Source organism: Heteronotia binoei, chromosome 9, assembly GCF_032191835.1.
Source record: "Heteronotia binoei isolate CCM8104 ecotype False Entrance Well chromosome 9, APGP_CSIRO_Hbin_v1, whole genome shotgun sequence".
NCBI lineage: Eukaryota > Metazoa > Chordata > Lepidosauria > Squamata > Gekkonidae > Heteronotia > Heteronotia binoei.
In genome coordinates, this window is record NC_083231.1 from 102189350 (window position 1) to 102208731 (window position 19382).

Sequence of the window (19382 nt, forward strand, 5' to 3'; positions counted from 1 at the left end):
GCAATTACCTTATAGCTTGTTGAGCTTATTCTTGGAGGTTATCTTTTAACATCTTGGTGTATATTATAACTTCTATGTTACTGTTGAAAAAATAAATAAAATATTTAAACAAAAGGCTAAAAAAGAGTTTGTGCTTTATCTCCAGTTTCTTAAATTAATTTGCACAAGTGAAATATTAATTTTATTAATATTAATACTTTCCCTTTTATTACTGAAGTGGAAACTTTAATGGTATAGTACTGCAATACAACCTCAGGGATTTTTCAGTCCAAACAGTTTTATCCCAGTGCTTAATCTCACCTGGGAGATGTTGGTAGGAAGTCACAGAAGCTGTTTCAACAGCCAGTAGACTCATTTCAGTGTTTTGATTGGTGTGAGAGGACTTGGGGTTGGGGTTGGCTAAATGGATGGTGCCACTCCAGCAAGTTTTTAGTATTGAATATAAGATAGCAGAAAGTCTTAGCAGAAATCTCTAGCAGAAAGTCTTCAAAAATGGCAATTCCAAAACTCTGACAAAGTTGAACTGTTGCCTGCTCTTTGCTGCTTGAAAGGTAGTTACAAGATCTTTTGGATCTTGTAGCCTTCCATGTTCCCTACCCACCCAGTGCCATTTTGAATTTCCAGTCTTGCTCACATTGGTTTTGCTGTTCCTTGTCCTTTGAGGCCATGAACTTGTTATTCACAGCACCATCTCCCTGACAATATCAGCTACAAGGCTAACTCTGCCCCCTGCCTTATTCAGGAATGCAGATATTGCTGCAGATAGCTTCTGAGCTCTAGGGAAATGCTAGCCATCTGCATCATTGCTGTTGTGGGAGAAGAACTTCCACCTGGAAAAAGCACAGTGTTGCACCCTGGAGCCTGATTCCCCATATTGTCTACTTCCTGAGATTTATCTCTGCAATCTGATTGGAGGGCTCAGTTCTTGATTTGGTGTAGTGGTTAAGTGTGTGGACTCTTATCTGGGAGAACCGGGTTTGATTCCCCACACCTCCACTTGCACCTGGTGGGATGGCCTTGGGTCAGGCATAGCTCTCACAGAGTTGTCCTTGAAAGGGCAGCTTCTGTGAGAGCTCTCTCAGCCCCACCTACCTCGTAGGGTGTTTGTTATGACAGAGGAAGATAAAGGAGATTGTGAGCCACTCTGAGATTCAGAGTGGAGGACAGAATATAAATCCAATGTCGTCGTCTTCTTGATATTCTTCCCTTCCCCGCTGAGTCAATGCATCCAGGTTGCACAGATAGAATGTTTTCAGTGTTAAAATTCCACATCAGAAGTCAATGGCAGATATTCATACCCTTCTTTCCTCAATTTTGCAGGTATTTATGAGCCGCCACTTCTTATACTTCTGCAGTGAACCTACCCTGGATGTGAAGATTGCCTTTTGTCAGGTGTGTGTTCCTTACAGGTAAAACAAGGTACAGTACTTCCATCTTTTGCAGTCGATATTATAATAGCTTCTTCACTAACTGTAATTAGTTGTGTGTGTGTGTGCATCAAGTGTTGTCAAGTTGCAGCTGACTTGTGGTAAGTTGGCAACCTCATTGGGTTTCAGGGCAAGTGATTATGCAGAGGTGTTTGCCATTGCTTTCCTCTGCAGAGTCTTCCTTGGTGGTCTCCCTTCCAAATACCAACCCTGCTCAGCTTCTGAGATCTGATGAGATTGGGCTTCTGTCCTATCAAATCAGGATCTGAAGTTGGTTTATTAATTGCAGTTAATCTTAACTTATGATTTTGTGTAATGTATGAACACAGACATCTTGGGTTAATCCTGGGTTATTTTTTGGTGGTTGTCTGCTAGGCTAAAGGGGAAAAGCAAATCCTTGTTGAGGCAAACCAGGGTTTGAGGGATTGTGAATGAAATCCTAGTTTTGCTGACTAGCTGTAGTTAAAATAAGCCATTGTTTATCATATCTGAATGAGCCATCATGAATATTTCAGAGTGGAGGGCAGAATATAAATCCAATGTCTTCTTTACAAAAACCACATCACAGTTTACTTTGACAGTGTCAAAACTATTCCTTACTGTTCAATCCTATGCCAATTTCAGTGGGTCTAAATAGGAATAATTGCGTAGGATTGCACTGTTAGTTACACAGCATAAGGGCACTGCTTAAAAATTGTAAAAATTATGATGACATTTCCAATGTGGATTTTAAGTTGTTTAGTTTTGTAGTGGTTCTATTGAACTCAGATGGATGCTAGAAAAACAAGTCTGCTTTCAGAGAATGCATTAAGCCAACAAGGTCTACAAACCCAGAAGAAGAAGAAGATGATTATGATATTGGATTTATACCCCATCCTTCACTCTGAATCTCAGAGTCTCAGAGCAGCTTACAATCTCCTTTACCTTCCTCCCCCATAACAGACACCCTGTGAGATAGGTGGGGCTGAGAGAGTTCTTACAGCAGCTGCCCTTTCGAGGACAGCTCTGCGAAAGCTATGGCTGACCCATGGCGATTCCAGCAGCTGCAAGTGGAGGAGTGGGGAATCAAACCTAGTTCTCCCAGATAAGAGTCCGCACACTTAACCGCTATACCATACTGGCTCTTGTGGATGGACTTGTACATGCATCTCACTCTTCCTCCCTTCTTTCACAGAGCACAACAAAGGAAGCCTGGGTTAAAGCAAACTCCAGTTACTATGACATATGAGTGTCATAGAAGGTCCAGTAACCAAAGTTAGTTTTCCTCCCAGAATGAGGATTAAAATCCTGACATGGAAATGAGGGAAACCAATTCAAGTTAACCCAGCTGCCTGCAGTTATACATCATGGATAACCGGAGATTCTTTTGAATCATGATTCCTTCATTGTGCTCTGTGTGAGAAGGGAAGATGGAGGCAGGGACAAGGAATTTGCATAACTCCAGCAAATATGTACAGTGTTGTTTTGATACTGGCTTAACATGATGTCTCATCTGAGTCTACCTAGGTGCTTCTGTTATTACAAAAAGTAGTAACACAACATTGTGTTCCACTACATGGACTCTGTCCTGTTACATTTTGCTCTTGATTCAGCTGATGTAGTCAAGTACCTACCAACATCTCAGGTGATGCTTTCAGTGAAATAGGCTATCAGTTAAGAAATCTGGAAGCTGGAACCTCATGGCTCTGGTAGTCCGGACAGTCTAGAAGACAACTTCACGGAGCATTCCTATCAACAGGTGAAGAAGGTTTGGGATCTCTGAGTCCCCCTTCAACCTAAATTCGGTGCGAGCAACTTATGTAGGTTCCATAAGAAAAACTTCAACCACAAGGTGCTTTGAGATGTTACATTCCTTCAAGATCAGGGATGTTTTTAATATCTTAAACCAGGGGTGGCCAAACTTGTTTAACATAAGAGCCACATAGAATAAATGCCAGATGTTTGAGAGCCGCAAGGCATGAACATCAGAAGTTTGAAGGAAGGAAGATGGAGGAGGCAGGGAGAGGTGGAAAGAAAGCAACTTTAACTTTAAATTCATTCTCCAAGCTGCCAGCTGGCGCGGCTTGGAGAAATTATTTAGAGGAAGAAATGTCTTCTCCAAGTTAGCTGAAAGGTCAGTGGGGGCTTCAACAGCCAGACAATATGTCTGAAAGAGCCACAGTTTAGCCACCTGTCTTAAACAGATATGGCCTTTCTACATACATGCACCTCTCTGTCTCTGTCAAACAAAGTTCAAGTCTAGTAGCCCCCTAAAGATCAATAAAATTTCCTAGCGTTTAGGCTTTTGTAAGTCAGAGCTCATTTCATCAGATATATTCCCATTTCTGTATTACTAAGTGGGCTTTGATTCATGAAAATGTATACTCAGTAAAGGGCTTTAATTTTATTCTGTTACTACTGACTAACATGGCTACCTGGCCTGAGGTGTCTCGTCAGATCTCAGAAGCTAAGTGGAGTTGGCCCTGGGCATTATTTAGATGGGAGTCACCAAGGAATACCAGGGTTGTTATGCAGAGGCAGGCAATGGGAAACCACCTCTGAATGCCTCTTGCCTTAAAAACCCTCTGGGGTCACCATAAATCAGCTGTGACTTGGTGGCTCTTTCCACCACCACCACCACCAACAAACATGGCTACCCACCTGATACGATCTACCTCTCTGTGTATGTGTGCTGGATATATTAAATGGTTAATTGAGATCATTTTAAATGGAATTAATGTTAATGGGGCTCTCTTCTTTCATAAAGTAAGCTTTTGCTGTGGAAACATTATTGGTACCCTGTGTGGGAAACAACCAGGCAGAAGGAACCTCAGAAGAAACCGTGGGGCACATGTACCATCTCTCCCTCCCATCCGTAGATTCCAAGTTTATTTATTTAATTAAAATATTTATAATACCGCCTCTGCACTAGCAGTGTCTGAGGGTGTGTACAGTTTGTTAAAATATAGTCAGACCCCCAAAGATGAACCGATGTGTGCCAGTAAAAACCATAATATAAACCAGCAAATAAAAACCAGGTTAATACATGAAACCACAAAGCTGGAGATTAAAAAAACCCAACCAAACAAGAGTACAGATAATTTAAAAGCCATTTGAAACAGAAAAGTATTTGCTGGGAACCAACAAATGTCCATGATGGTATCCTTGAAAAGGCCTGAGCCCTTATGACCATCCACCTCACCTCCAAAGGTGGGGAAACATGCAAAGAATAACTGATGAAGTCAAACATAGTGCCTGGACTGGCCAGTATGGCAGTAAGCAGGGCTTTTTTTGTAGCAGGAACTCCTTTGCATATTAGGCCACACACCCCTGATGTAGCCAATCCTCCTGGAGCTTACAGGGTTCTTAGTAAAGCGCCTGCTGTAAGCTCCAGAAGGATTGGCTACATCAGGAGTGTGTGGCCTAATATGCAAAGGAGTTCCTGCTACAAAAAAAAAGCCCAGGTAGAAAGAGGTCTCTCAAGCACCCAAAGTGTATGAGCCTTTAGAGGTTAGAAGCGGTGCCTTGAATTGGGGCTGGCAGCAAACTAGATAAAACCACCTTCTCCTCCTTACCATATTAGTTCTAAAGATTGGTACAGTTATTCTCTTTGTCTTTGTATGCTGCAGAGATTGATATAGGTCAGAGCTATTGCATGGAGGCCACCCCTTTTTTGTGGGGCAGCCCTCTGTGTACAGTTGTAAAATTTGTCAGCACTGTTGTCATTTGGGTCATGCCGTTCAATGGCATGGAAAGTTTCCCATGTCAGCAAAAGTTGCCAGAAACCTGGTATGAATGCTCTGAACGGAAGTTGACTGGTACAGAGCAGTAAACTTCACAGCGGTTTCTGTCTTCAGCATAAAGAGATGCTATTTAGAAGCTGATTTTGCTGGCCTCTGTGTCATGGTTGTAGCACGAAGTGGCCCCTAATGCAACTATCCTGGAATTAATTGCCCTTGAGAATGCAAGGCCTGATCATTTAAACTTTGGAGGGTGGAATGGAATTCAATAAGCTTCGCAGCCAAGGACAGAGTACTAAGTTCTGCCTTTGCTGTTTAGCTGGAAGGACTGGCTGTTAGCATCCATACCAGTTCATCACAGCAACAGCCCATTTACACTGTTATACAAGCTGTAGACTCAGTACTTTACATTGTAGCCAAGTGTCATTTCTTCAGTGTTGTCACATGAAAAGATATACTGAAATATTTACAAAATGTAATAATAATAATAATAATAATAATAATAAACTTTTATTTATACCCCGCCCTCCCCGCCCAGGCAGGCTCAGGGCGGCTAACAGGACATGTGAGGGGATGTACTCACTTCTGTGACATACTGTATTTATTTATTTACTTGTCTATATACGGTTAGGTTTAGGGTGAGGTTAAAGATAGCTTGCATATGATACTGAAAGGTATAGTGTTGATGGGGAAGAGTTTTGGATGTTTTCCCTTCCCCACTATAGCCCATGGGAATCATTACACTGAAAGGGCCCAGAGGATCAGGGTTAGGGTTACGGTTACAGATCGAGTCACAGTTAGGCTACTGTGCAAGGTACGGTTAGGTTTAGGGTGAGGTTAAAGGCAGTTTGCATATCATAGTGAAAGGTATAGTGTTGATGTGGAAATGTTTTGGATGTTTTTCCATTCCCCATTATAGCCTATGGGGATTATTACGGTGAATGGGCCCATAGGGTTTGGGATAGGGTTAGGGTTTTGGATCGAGTCAAACTTAGGTTACAGTGTGAGGTATGGTTAGGTTTAGGGTGAGGTTAAAGGTAGTTTGTATATCATAGTAAAAGGTATAGTGTTGATGGGGGAAAGTTTTGGATGTTTTTTCATTCCCCATTATAGCCTATGGAAATTATTACAGTGAAAGGGCCCATAGGGTCTAGGGTTAGGTTTAGGGTTACAGATCGAGTCACTGTTAGGTTACGGTGCTAGGTGTATTTAAGTTTAGGGTGAGGTTAAAGGTAGCTTACATATCATATTGAAAGGTATATTGTTGATGGGAGAAATTTTTGGATGTTTTCCCATTCCCCATTATTTGGATGTTTTTTATGTTCCCCCATTACTGAGATTGGTAGCAGCTCTCCTGGGTCTGAGGCAGAGGTTTTCCCCAACCCCTACCAGCTTGTCCTTTTACTGGAGATGCTGGGGATTGAAACTGGGACCTTCTGCATACTGGGCAGATGCCCTTCCACTGAGCCATGGACCGTGCCCTATCTTAAGGGTTTTAGAGATTGCAAAAAAAAAAAAAAGGTTAGAGTTTCAGTGAGTAATGATGTTTCAGAGAGGCTCTGCACAATCCTACATATCACTGTCACAGTGGTAACCAGATGGATATCTTTGGGACCATCCACTTCCTCTCTTCAGCTGTATGCAGGCAGGAGAACAAATGGCTTTGGTCCCCTGAGTGGTTTTTTTTTAAAAACTAATGAGAGGAAGCTCGGATAGGCCTGGACTTTCTGCTCATGCTCCATTAAGATGGAAGAGCCTCATGCAGCGTTTCACATTATTCACATCAAATGCATTAACTTACCAGGACTCTTTCGTGTTGGAACCAGCGTCTTTCGTTTCATGTCTTCTCCATCCGTTCCATCAACATCAGTTTAATGGCTGTTAAAATGACCAAAGCAATTGCATATATTAATTGTCCAGTGGATGGCATTAATACAGGTTGTTTCACTTTCTAAGTTCACATAATTGATTTATACTCACCCCTTTGATTTAAAAAAAAAACCCACAGCTTACTGGTGTACAAGAGAATATAAGTCTCAGTGCGCTTCCTGCAAGAAGCATACAGATAGCAATTCATTTCGTAAAGTCTGCTTGGTGGAGGAAAATGATGGAATACTACTCTGCAGGGTTGTTGAGTGAAGAACTTGGGTTGTATGCAAACAAATTATATCTAGCCATGGATCACCGTCCAGAAGATAGAGCAGCTGCTGAGAGAAGAACACATAAGTAAAGCATCTACTTCAGTACCAAAGCATGGCTGATCTCAGTTGCATCTCTTAAGGACCTAAGAGACCAACAAGATCAGGCCATAGCTGGGCGGGGTGGGGTGGGGTGGTGGATTTGTGGATTTCCTACATTGTGCAGGGAGTTGGACTAGATGACCCTGGAGGTCTCTTCCAACTCTAGTTTGGTGTAGTGGAGAGCCAGTTTGGTATAGTGGTTAAGTGCGCGGACTCTTATCCGGAGAACCAGGTTTGATTCCACACTTCTCCACTTGCAGCTGCTGGAATGGCCTTGGGTCAGCCATAGCTATTGCAGCAGTTGTCCTTGAAAGGGCAGCTGCTGTAAGAGCTCTCTCAGCCCCACCTATCTCACAGGGTGTCTGTTGTGAGGAGGTAAAGGAGATTGTGACCACTCTGAGATTCAGAGTATAGAGTGGGATATAAATCCAATATCATCATCATCATCATCATCATGTGTGATTCTATAAGTTCATCTAGTTCAGAACCCTGTTTCCGACAATAGCCAACAAGGACAGAAGGGCAAGATCCCAGTGAGTCAGGTTGTCAGCTTCCACGTTCTTCTCTCACCAGCTTCTCTGTTTACTAGACAGCAATCTGAGGCTAGATATCATATTATTTTTGGCATACAGACCAAACTGCTCACAAGCACTGTTCCTTCTAAGCTCTTAGTGTGAGCTAGCTCAGTTTTTTAACCTCTGGCTCACTCATTTTTGTCTTAGTTCAGGAAAAATGGCCGCAGAGCAAACTAAGGTATGCAGTAGCTCACAACTTTAATGCCAGTAGCTCTCAAAGTGGAATTTTTGCTCGTGAGACTCCACAGCTGAGAGGGAGTATTGCTCATAAGGTCATACCATGCAGACGACCGGATGATTACGTGGGGTATGTGTGTGTTGGTGGCTAGCATGCTTGTGCCTGCTCTCACTCCCTGTGTGTTCAGTCAACACATGGAGGCGATCTCTGTAGAGAGTTCTTGCAAGTTTGGGCATAGCCTAGAGCAAACAGAAAATGTAACATCAAAACAGAAGAGTGTGGGTCCACGTAGACAAGATGATGATCACAGATCTCTTGGCATATTTAGAAGCATTGGGCCCTAATTGAATCAGGGCTGCAAGATGAGGGGAACAACCTCTGTATGGTTTATGTATCAATCAATCTCCCTCTAAACTGTGGTGTCTTGTGAGCAAAAATTCTACTTTGTGAGCTATTGGCATTAAAGTTGTGAGCAAGCGATTTGGCTACTGCATAAATCAGTTTGCTCTGGGCCATCCTTCCTGAGCTAAGACAAAAATGTGTGAACTGGAGGCTAAAAAACTATGTGTTATCTCACACTAACTCAGCTTAGAGGGAACACTTGTATCAATAACTCCCCCAATTCCAGCTCCTATCAACACTGGAGGGAAATAAAATGAATGAACATATTTTGTCCATTCCCCACCCCTTGCATGGCTAGTAAGTAACACACTGGAGACAGTTTTTATAGGCAAAACTGAGCAAGTCAAAGGATTAATCTCCCCCCTCCCCGGAAGGCCCTGATTAGAAATTTAGCTTTAAAAAGATGCTGGGAAAGTCACATGATGGGTGTGTCCTACCATCTCATCTCCTTTATTCTAGTTCTCTCACTCAGCTTTTGCAAATAATTTTGCTTTCCTAAGAAATAAAACTTCAGGAAAACTTTTTTTTTTATATACATGCTTTGAATAAAGCTCAATAGCACCACCAGGCACCATCTGTGGACCAGATCAGACTCTCAGGTGGACAGTTGGCTGTTCCTCTTCCAGGGACATTCATACTGACATTTTTCCAGGTTCAGAAATATTGTCATGTGTACCATCTGGCCATTTCATCAATCATTTTTTTCCTCAAGTTACTACTACCCACCCACCCCCAACTCTTTTTCAGCATCAACAGTGGCACTGAGTACTGTACAAAATTTTTTTTTTAAAAACCACATAGATTATTTATGGCACTGATCCATGATTTCCAACCCCAAGGAAAAGGAACAGGTTTAATCCCTGGATCTGGGTGGCCCAGGCTAGCCTGATTTTGCCAAAGTCTGAGAAGCTAAGCAGGGTCGGACCTGGTTAGTACTTGGATGGGAGACCATCAGGGAATACCAGAGTTGTGGGCAATGGCAAACTACCTCTGAATGTTTCTCTTCTTGGAAACCTTGCAGGGGCTCCATAAGAAAAAGAGTAGTATTTATACCCTCAGTCTCAGACTGGCTTACAACCTCCTTCCCTTCGTTTCCCCACAACAGACATCCTGTGAGGTAGGTGGGGTTGAGAGAACTCTGAGAGAACCGGGACTGGACCAAGGTCACCCAGCTGGCTGCATGTGAAGGAGTGGAGAATCAAATCTGGTTCTCCAGATTAGAGTCCAGCGCTCATAACCTCTACACTGCACTAGCTGTGACCTGGCCGTATTTTCCATCACCACTACCATTATCTGTTTATTGGGGTATTTTTTGTCCAGGTAGTGGGTGTAATTTTTCCAAGCAAAATTATTTGAAGGAAGGAAATTATTTGAAGGAAGGAAAGGTAATAAAACCAAAGATTTCTTTTTAAAAAAAGTTACGAAATGATGTTCTCTGAAGATGTGCTTTGTCTTAAAAAAAAAATGATAAATGGCCTTAGTGGAAGGATGTGGCGATGTTCGCCAGCTTATCTGATTGAAAAGTGACTGGAAAAATTTGTGGAGAATATGTATTTCTTTTTATTTGTTTTGATTATTTGGAGGCTGCCTTTCTACCCTATTAGGGCCCAATCAAAGTAGGTCTGTCACTAGCCAGGAGAGCTGAATAGGATCTCTGGGTTCTGATCGTTGAATGCTGTCTGTTGCCAGGGGAACCTTCTTCTGGACCTTTCTCTGGAATCTGTCTGGCCACTGCTAGAAAAGAATTATCATTTATTTTTATTTAGCATATTCATATTCCACTTTTTCCCTCCCCAGTAGGGACTCATAGTGGCTAACAATTGTGGTGGAAAGTTCCCTCAAGTTGCAACTGACCCCTAAGAGTTTTCAAGACAAGAGAGGCATTGCTTGCCTCTGTGCAGTAGCCTTGGACTTCCTTGGTGGCCTTCCATCCAAGTACTAACCAGGGGTCAACCTACTTATCTTCCACTGTCTGATAAGATCAGACTAGCCTGGGCCATCCAGGTCAGGGTGGCTAGCAATACACAAAGCTGGGGGGAGGGAGCAAAAAGAAAGAGAAGGGAGAGTTCAACAGATCTCCTCTCTCTGCTGGCGGATCTTCTGCTCAGCTCACGGCTGGTGTGTGGGAGTAGGCCAAGTAGGCAGCTGCCTAGGATGCCACATGGCCTAGGGGGTGATGCCAGGCACCCCCTCTCCCCAGGCACAGCATGTGTGCTCCTTGGAGTCTGCTTTTCCCAGTGGAAAGTAGGCTTCATGGAGTGTAGACACTTCCCAGGCAGTTTTGCATTCCCTGGGTTTGTTACAGACCTGGGAAATGTGAAAGCGGATGGCGCCTGCGCAGTGCACTCCTCAGAGCCCGGCAGGGATAAACTAAACAATTGTAAAAGCTGAAGAAGAACCAATTACAGTTTCTAAAAATTGGCTCCTGTTGAAGTAGTAGGCTGCCACTCATCCTCCCTACTCTACTTTAACAGAGCCATGGGGTGGGAGCCATAGCTCAGTGGTAGAGCATCTTTCTCACATGCACAAGGTCTTGTCCCTGGCACCTCCAGCTAAAAGGATCAAGTAGTATTCTCACAATTTTTATTACTTAATCTCACAATTTTTTTTTTTAAAAATTAAAATTTAAAATAAAAACCTGTAAATTAAAAATGTAAATAGTTTCAAGTTTCTTCATTTCTCCTACAGTCTCTGTTTTTTTAAATTTGGGGTGGGGGGCGCTAGTGGGCAGCTTGTCTAGGGCACCAAAAACCCTAGCACGGCCCTGGCCCAGCTGTATCCCAGACCCTCAGGCTAAAAGCCAAAGATCCCTTCAGCTTTTGCCTCTGGGTATGCCTGACTGAAAGAGCCCCGTGGCGCAGAATGGTAAAGCTGCAGTACTGCAGTCGGAGCCCTCTGCTCACGACCTGAGTTCAATCCTAGCGGAAGCTGGTTCAGGTAGCCAGCTCCAGGTTGACTCAGCCTTCCATCCTTCCGAGGTCAGTAAAATGAGTACCCAGCTTGCTGGGGGGGAAGTGTAGATGACTGGGGAAGGCGATGGCAAACCACCCCGTAAAAAAGTCTGCTGTGAAAATGTGAAAGCGACGTCACCCCAGAGTCGAAAATGACTGGTGCTTGCACAGGGGACTACCTTTACCTTTTTTATGCCTGATTGGCAGTCACTTGCATACTTGTGTGCAGAGAAAACAAACTCTCAGCAAGATGTTATTTAACTGCTTTTAACTAGCTGGATCTTTTGCAGTTCTTCCTTTGGAAACAGGAAGGTCAATTAGATGTACTATATTGGCCTGCTCTAGAAGGGCTGCTTTTAGGTTCTTCAGATATAGGAAGGCAATTCTCCAAGCTCTGCACTGCTTCTGGGAGTGACATGTGAGTACTGGTGGTGCTGTATGCTTGTATTACGTCCGCTCACAGCTAAGGTCTCTGTCTGACTTATGGAATTTTCATACAGCCACAAGAACCTTTTGTTCCTCTCTCAGTGTGTGTATTGGTGTTCTAGCTTAGAACCAGGAGTCTGCTTTTTGGTCTGACAGAACTCCTCAGCAGAGTCTTAAAGCTTCACTCTGCCTTGTGACACGGTATGCCACAGTATGCGTGGTATGGGAGCATCCTCCACCTGCCTTCTGTGAATGTAAGCTGGAGCCTGCCTTCTGCTTTACCTTTGGGACACAGAGTCTTCTCTTTTGAGGGATTTATCCCATGGTCTCTGGGATGGGCTCCTTGTTGAGCATTCCCTAGCTAATGTTTCTATTCCTGTAAGCTATGTCTTAATGGTAGAAATCTGTAGCTCAGTGTAATAGAGCATTCTTCACATGCAGAGGGTCCCAGGTTCAATCCTTGGTGTATCCAGTTGAAGCCCGTCTTGCACCATGTACTGCAAGAGATCTTATTCTGTCTGAGACTCTGGAGGGTTGCTGCGAGTCAGAGTAGGCAGTGTTGGGATATGTGGACCAATCACCTGACACAGGATAAGGCAGCTTCCTGTATCTTTGTCCCAACACTGCACAACTTGTAAGAGCAAGGAACATGCAATCGTGTGCTGTCAACCTCTGCACCCAGATTTGGCAATGTGATACCTATTCATATTTTGATAAGCTTGTGGAAACTGAGGCCTGCAGGCATCCCTTTAATGTTTTCTTTTAAATTTTTGTCTTATAATTTATTGGTGTGGGGGGGGGGGGAGTGTCAAAATTCCCTGGACATGCGTGTCATTTGCAGTAAGCGAAGGGCACTGGAGTTTGTGGCAACTACTTTAGAATGTTTATAGGTCTCCATGCTCCATTATGTCTTCCGTACACTTCCTGCTCCAGCTTTGAAGGATTTTATGTAATCATATAGATGATGATTGAATTCCCCAAGCTACATGATTGGTCGTAAAAATGTTCCTCCCGAGCAAATAAACATCATTCTTTCCTACCGTAACCCTGCTGAATGCAATCCACCATAGTTTCTGTGGCTCGTAGAGCGTTTTAAATGCTCACAAACTTTCCTGTTTCCTCTCTTGAGAGTCCTGCTGGAAAAATGGAAGTTTTGATATTTAAAATTACTCCAGTGCTTAATTCCAAAACATGCTTTTTAAGCCCCCTAGAAATCATTTCTCCTGAACTGCAAATAAATAACAATGAAGGAAAGGTATTCAGCAGTGAAAGAAAGGGTCCCGGACTCATCAGGAAGCACCCAGTAGACAATAATTCCTCCTCCAGGCCTAGAGAAAGGATATGACCTGGAGTAGTGATGCTACCAAATTTTGCAACCCCACCATTTCAGCTCAAAAAGTCCCCCTTCCTTTCCATTCTTTTCTGGAGATGCTGCATCTCTTCGTTTTAGTGCCCTTTCCTCATTAAAGTTATACAACTTTTCATGTCCTTTTTACATCACTTACATATAACTGGGGTAGATGGTTGCAAAGAAAACAAATCTGGAAACTCCAGCAAGAGGAATGGGTAAAAATAAAAGGCTCACAAAACCAACATATGAAAATAAAAAGATGCACAAAGGAGCATGTTGATTCATCCTTTTCAATAGACTCCTGCTCCTTAAGTAACACAGAAACACACAATGCTATCATATACCAAGTCAGACCCTTGGGTCTATCAAGTCACTATTGCCCCCTTTAGACTGGTAGTTGTTTTGTAAGGTCCCAGGTAGCGTTATTGGGGTTTTATAACATCACCTGCTACCTGATGCTTTTTTTTTACTGGAGATGCCAAAAATTGAACCTGGGACCATCTGCATACAAAGCAGATGCTCTGAGCCACAGCCCCACCCTGTGTTTCTTTCCAGCAGACCCTTTTAGAAGTCCTGCTGAGACCTCATACAAGAGGGTTTTTTCCCCATTTTAAATCTTTATTATCATAAATAATACAGCCAACAGAAGTAAGCTGATTAATAAATACAACCAACAGAAGTAAGCTGATTACAATGTTGACTTAATAATAGTACCCAGGCCTCGGATTCAGCGGGAGCTCACAGGAGTGCAGCTCCTGAACCTTTCTGAGAGTTCCACCTCCTCCTTCCCACCTTGTCCATTGAATAGTAGGTGCAGCTACATAACAATCCCTGGATGAGCTCCACCACCTATTTTTCTACAAAATGACCTCTGATAGTAGCATATGAAAATTAACAGATTACTGCAACATAAATTCGGTATGTTTTTTCAGTAGTTTACAGTGAATAGAATCAGTGTTTTGTATGTATTAAAAAAAAAAGAGTACCAGGCTTCCAGAAATGTGTCTTTTTAAGTAGGAAACTTCTGCCTGTACAATCTGTCTAGCTAATTTATCCAAGATAATAATGTCTCAAATTTTAGCAAACCATTGTGATAATGTAGGCAACTTATTTGTTCTCCAGGTTTGTGCAATAAGAAATGTAGCCGCCAGCTAAGCAAGCAAGCAAGTTCTCTTTCCCTGAAGGGATCTCCTGTGGTGACCAATAATTTAAAAGGACAGATTCAGGGGTTGCCTGTATTTTGTAATGTATGATTTCCTCTATTGTCGGTAGAATTGTTTTCCAACAAGAAAAAAATTAGAGGACAACTCTGCCAACAATGTATAAGTTCCTACACCTGTATAGCCCTTCCCACATGATGGTTTTGTTTTAAGTTTAGAATGAAACAATTTGAGAGGTGTTAAATATACCACTTCACGTACAACTTGAAATTCTGGAGTTTTAAATTTAAAGCAGGCATATTATATAGGACTGACACCCATATTTTACTCTGATGAGCTTTGGTTAGTGTTAAGAGTGCAGTCTGTGTTCCATGCCGTTTGTTGTGTGGTTGTGTGTGTTTCCATACAAGAGGGTTTTTTTTAAAAAGTGTCCTTGACTACTGCCGGTGCAGCCAGTGTTCTTATATGTAGTATCTTTCTCAGACACATCACAGGAAAAAGAATGCAAAGAAATGGGATGAAGCTTTCTAAAACCACTGATGTTTTTAAAATTGTTAAACATCTGTGAAGTTAGTCATTAAAATGGATAAATTGACTATGGTTCCCAGGTCTTACTTGCTGGCAGGGCTCCATAGAGTTTTTTTTACCCAAATGCTAGAGCAGGTTTGTGGCCAAACTTGCTTAACATAAGAGCCACATAGAATAAACATCAGATGTTTTAGAGCTGCAAGACATGAATGTCAGATGTCTGAGGGAAGGAAGGAAGGAAGGAAGGAAGGAAGGAAGGAAGGAAGGAAGGAAGGAAGGAAGGAAGGAAGGAAGGAAGGAAGGAAGGAAGGAAGGAAGGAAAGAAAGAAAATGGGTGGGAAGGGACAGAGAGGTGGAAAGAAAGTGACTTTAAATGCATTTTCCAAGCTGCTGGCTGGCTTGACTTGGAGAAGTGATTTAAAAAGAGAAATGCTTTCTCCAGGCTGGCCAATGGGATCATGGGGCTTCAAGAGCCACACAATGTGTGTGAAGGAGCTCCCAAGCTGCAGTTTGGCCAACTCTGTACTAGAGCGTCCCCCTCATGATGTGCCCAGTGGATGACATCACTTCCAGGTGACGTCATCTCGTGGGGCACATTGGGCAATGATGGAGATCTTTGGGGGTGGGGGTAGGGGTGCCCCCCACTGGCCATCTCCATTCCGGTGGGTTGGAGGCCCTGAAATCAGGGGAACCTCCATCGGGGGTGGGGGAATGGAACCCTAAAACTGACCTTGTTAAAGTAATCAGCCTTTTGACTTGCCTGTAGGACATGTAATACTCTACATTTGACGCTTATCTCTTGAGCATGACTGTCCTGCTGGATATTACTTCTTAACTGTAGTTTTCTCATGATATGCCAACATTAGTCCTCCTAACCTTCCTTCCCGGATTATGAGTAGGGAGCTGAGGATACATTGCCTTCTATGCCATGAAGCCATCTTCTGCTCTTCCCCTTTGTGTGTGCAGCTTCACGTGTGTGCAGAGTTCCACAACTGTGGACCTGACTTGTGATGTGCTTGCCAAAAAAAGGTTGGCCCCCTCTGCCCTCGCCTTTACTAACATTTACTTACTTCCGTCTTTAGGCTCTGGGCAGATGTAAAACGTTCAATGAAGATGGAATTCTCAGCAATCGCCTCAACTCTCTAGTTTTAATTATTCAGTGGCCGTTGCTGCTGAATAATTATTGCTATTAATCATTTCTATAGCTTGCCCTGTGCAATGTTCTTTGCAAAGCGTACCTCATTTGTTACTGTTGATAAAACAATTCATTTCTTTGGGTCAGGGAATTAATGCAAGTAATGTTACTGGGTGGTGAGAATGACCTTCTTGGAACCAAAACTCCTTATCTGGGGGAGGAAAGACAGACTTGATGGAACGAAACAAAATGCCTGTAAATGGCAGAATTAGCAAGTGCCAAATGCAGCTCTGTTAAGGTGTTCCCACCTGTGTCTGGCCACAGGACTGCTCAATGCAGCAATTGTCATTTGTTCCTGGGAAAGCAAGATTAGCTCTCAGCCTTATGCTGCAGCACATGTCTTGGCCTGTTTGCTGGAATCAGTTGAAATGTCACTTGGATCTCTGGGCTTTACCCAGTCAAAGCTGTTTTGGCCTGATAGCGTATTTCATGGTGCATCGATTCTCTGCATGCGCTACAGGCTGAGTAGTAAAACCTGTGCAGAGATTGGGATCCACTAGATCGGGGTGGCCAAACTGTAGCTCGGGAGCCACGTGGGGCTCTTTCACACTTTTTATGTGCAGGGCTGTTTTTTTGAGCAAGAACGCAGTTCCAGCTGACTTGGTGTGTGTGTGGGGTGTAGTCTAATATGCAAATAAGTTCCTGCTGGGCTTTTTCTACAAATAAGCCCCATGTGTAATATTGGTGATGTCAGGGGGTGTGGCCTAATATTCAAATAAGTTCCTACTGGGCTTTTTCTACCAAAAAAGCCCTGATCATGAGGTTCTTGAAGCCCCCACTGCCCCATTGGCTGGCTTGGAGAAGACACTTATCCAAGCGAAGCCAGCTGACAGCTTGGAGAATACATTTAAAGTTAAAATTGCTTTCTTTCCACCCTTTCCCTCCCTCCCTCTATCCCTCCTTCCCCCCTCCCTCCCTCTCTCCCTCCCTCATTTGATGTTCATGTTCTGAGGCTCTCAAACATCTGGCATTCATTCTGTGTGGGCTCTTATGCTAAGCAAGTTTTGCCACCCATGCATTAGATCACTGGTTCTGACTTACAGTGTGGGATTGGTTGGGCTACTTCAGGACAGATTACTTATGGGTGCATCCAGCCCATCAAGAACTTTCCCTTGGCAAAGAGAACCAGTGTGGTCAGCCTTCTGAGTTAGGAAAGCTGAGGTCAAAGTGCTTCTGTGTCATGATCTTGAGCCAATCACTCTCGACTAGCCTACGGTATCTCATAGGGCTGTTGTGAGGATAAATGTGGAAGGGAGAACGACACATGCCACTCTGGGCTCTGGAGGAAGGGCAGGATAACAATGCACTAGATCAGGGGTGCCCAAACTGTGGCTCTTTCATACATATTGTGTGGGTCTCAAAGCCCCCACAGCCTCATTGGCCAGCTTACAGAAGGCATTTCTCTCTTTAAATCACTTCTCCAAGGCAAGCCAGATGGTGGCTTGAAGAATGTATTTAAACTTAAAGTTACTTTCTTTCCACCTCTCCCTCCCCTCCATCTATTTACATCCCATCCTTCCTTGTCTTGGAGCTCTCAGACATCTGATGTCCATGGCTTGCGGCTCTCAAACATCTGATGTTTATTCTATGTGGCTCTTGCATTAAACAAGTTTGGCCACCCCTGCGCTAGATCAACAGGGAGAGAGTTTCCAGTCTTCTACACAACAGGATGGATCCACCCAATTTTTCAACTTAGTCTCATCTGATTCCCCTACTTATTACCTTTTCACTAGCTGAAAATCTGGTTGGACACAACCCAGAGACTAGATGGGTGAAGATCAGATATTCAAAAGCAGTGCAGGACTGCTTGAGAAGAGGAAAGGTCCTTGCTGGACTGGATGTAGCTCCTAGATCATGATTGCCAGCCTTGAACCAGGATGTTGATTTCTGTTTCTTTTTTCTTCGATCTTTCCAACCTTACAATTCTTCTGGGAAGACTTGATATGAGCTCAGCAGTGGTATAGATGGTGCTCTATTGACAGATGACACATTGTTTAATTTGGTCTGTTGAAGTGGGGTGTGATTTCTCTTTCATCTAGAATTCACAGCCGTCCTTAGGGACAAACTCTGTCTGCAAAGAAGTTGATTCCCCCCCCCCCTGTGTTTTAGGAACATCTCATAAGAATTATGCACAGGTGGACGCCCTTTTATTTGGCATTTAGAGCCACAGCCTCATGACGTCCTTTCACTTCTACCAACCTATAGCTGGGTGCTAACAATATTGATGTTGTCGGTGTCAGTGATAATGGGGGTTCCAAACACTTTCTATCAAAATAACACAAGAAAGCCCATGAAGTGCTAAGCAGTGTCGTTTATTTGTTCTGCAAGTTTGCCCCTCTCTGCCTCCAGTTCCTTTCTAGTTGTTTTGTTTCCCTTAACAGCTCTAGGCTGTAAGTTCATTTTCCTGTTGAGTGGCTTACAGAAGAAACCCCCTGACTCTTGGGTAATTAAAGAAGCTAATGTTGGCAATTAGCCTGGAATATATTAGCATACTGTGCTCAGTCTGGTCATGGGTGGAGCCCCTTCACCCTTCCTAATGCACAGAAACCCCCACACACCTTCCCTCTGCCTGCCCTCCCTTCTTCCTAGACAGCAATCTCCATATGCTGATTTCTCTTGTGTTACTCAGCAAGGAAACTAGACTGGAGACTTGGGGAAAGTGATTTTTAGCAAGGTGACAAGTGGAGAAATGAAGAAGTGGTGGATATATGATCAGAAGGATGATTCATTCAGCATTTTTCAGAGTACATGAAGAAAGCATCATAATCTAGGGGTTCCCAAAGGGTATTGATTTTTATTTGTTGTCTATCAAAGATTGACCAAGAAACTAATTAGGTCTCTTTCCATGATCAAAAGGCTGGATATTTTTGTCACCAGAAGAGCAGCTCTTGTGCTGAAAATGAGAGTGCTCAAAAATCTCCAGATGACAGAGATCAGTTCTTCTCAAGAAGACCACAGCTTTGGAGGGCAGACTCTGTGCCATCACATCCATGCTAAGCTTCCTCCCCTCCCCAAGCCCTCCTCTCCCCAAATCTCCTGGAATCTCCCATGCAGGAATTGGCAAGCCTATGCCGTTCTTAACACTCTGGGCTTTGAGTATGGAGACGTGTTCATCCAGGAAGGTCCTGACTGTCAAGTGCCAATATTTCTCAATAATCAGTCTTTTGTTTTAAATCAAAGCTATTTTGTTAGACACTCAGAAGCTGAACCAAGGACACAAGCCTTGGGAG

The 19382-nt window shown here is 43.3% G+C and overlaps 1 protein-coding gene across 5 annotated transcripts in view; it reads left to right on the top strand.

Annotated features, from left to right (window-relative positions):
- MAPK10 (mitogen-activated protein kinase 10) overlaps positions 1-19382 on the top strand; it is a 313465-nt gene that overhangs the window by 170530 nt on the left and 123553 nt on the right. For 3 of the 5 annotated variants that reach the window (XM_060247089.1, XM_060247090.1, XM_060247091.1), the window contains one exon: positions 1321-1392. In XM_060247089.1, coding sequence (XP_060103072.1) covers positions 1321-1392 — 72 coding nt within the window. Of the gene's footprint in view, positions 1-1320; positions 1420-19382 lie in introns of all 5 variants that reach the window. The other 2 variants (XM_060247092.1, XM_060247093.1) reach the window with 1 other exon arrangement.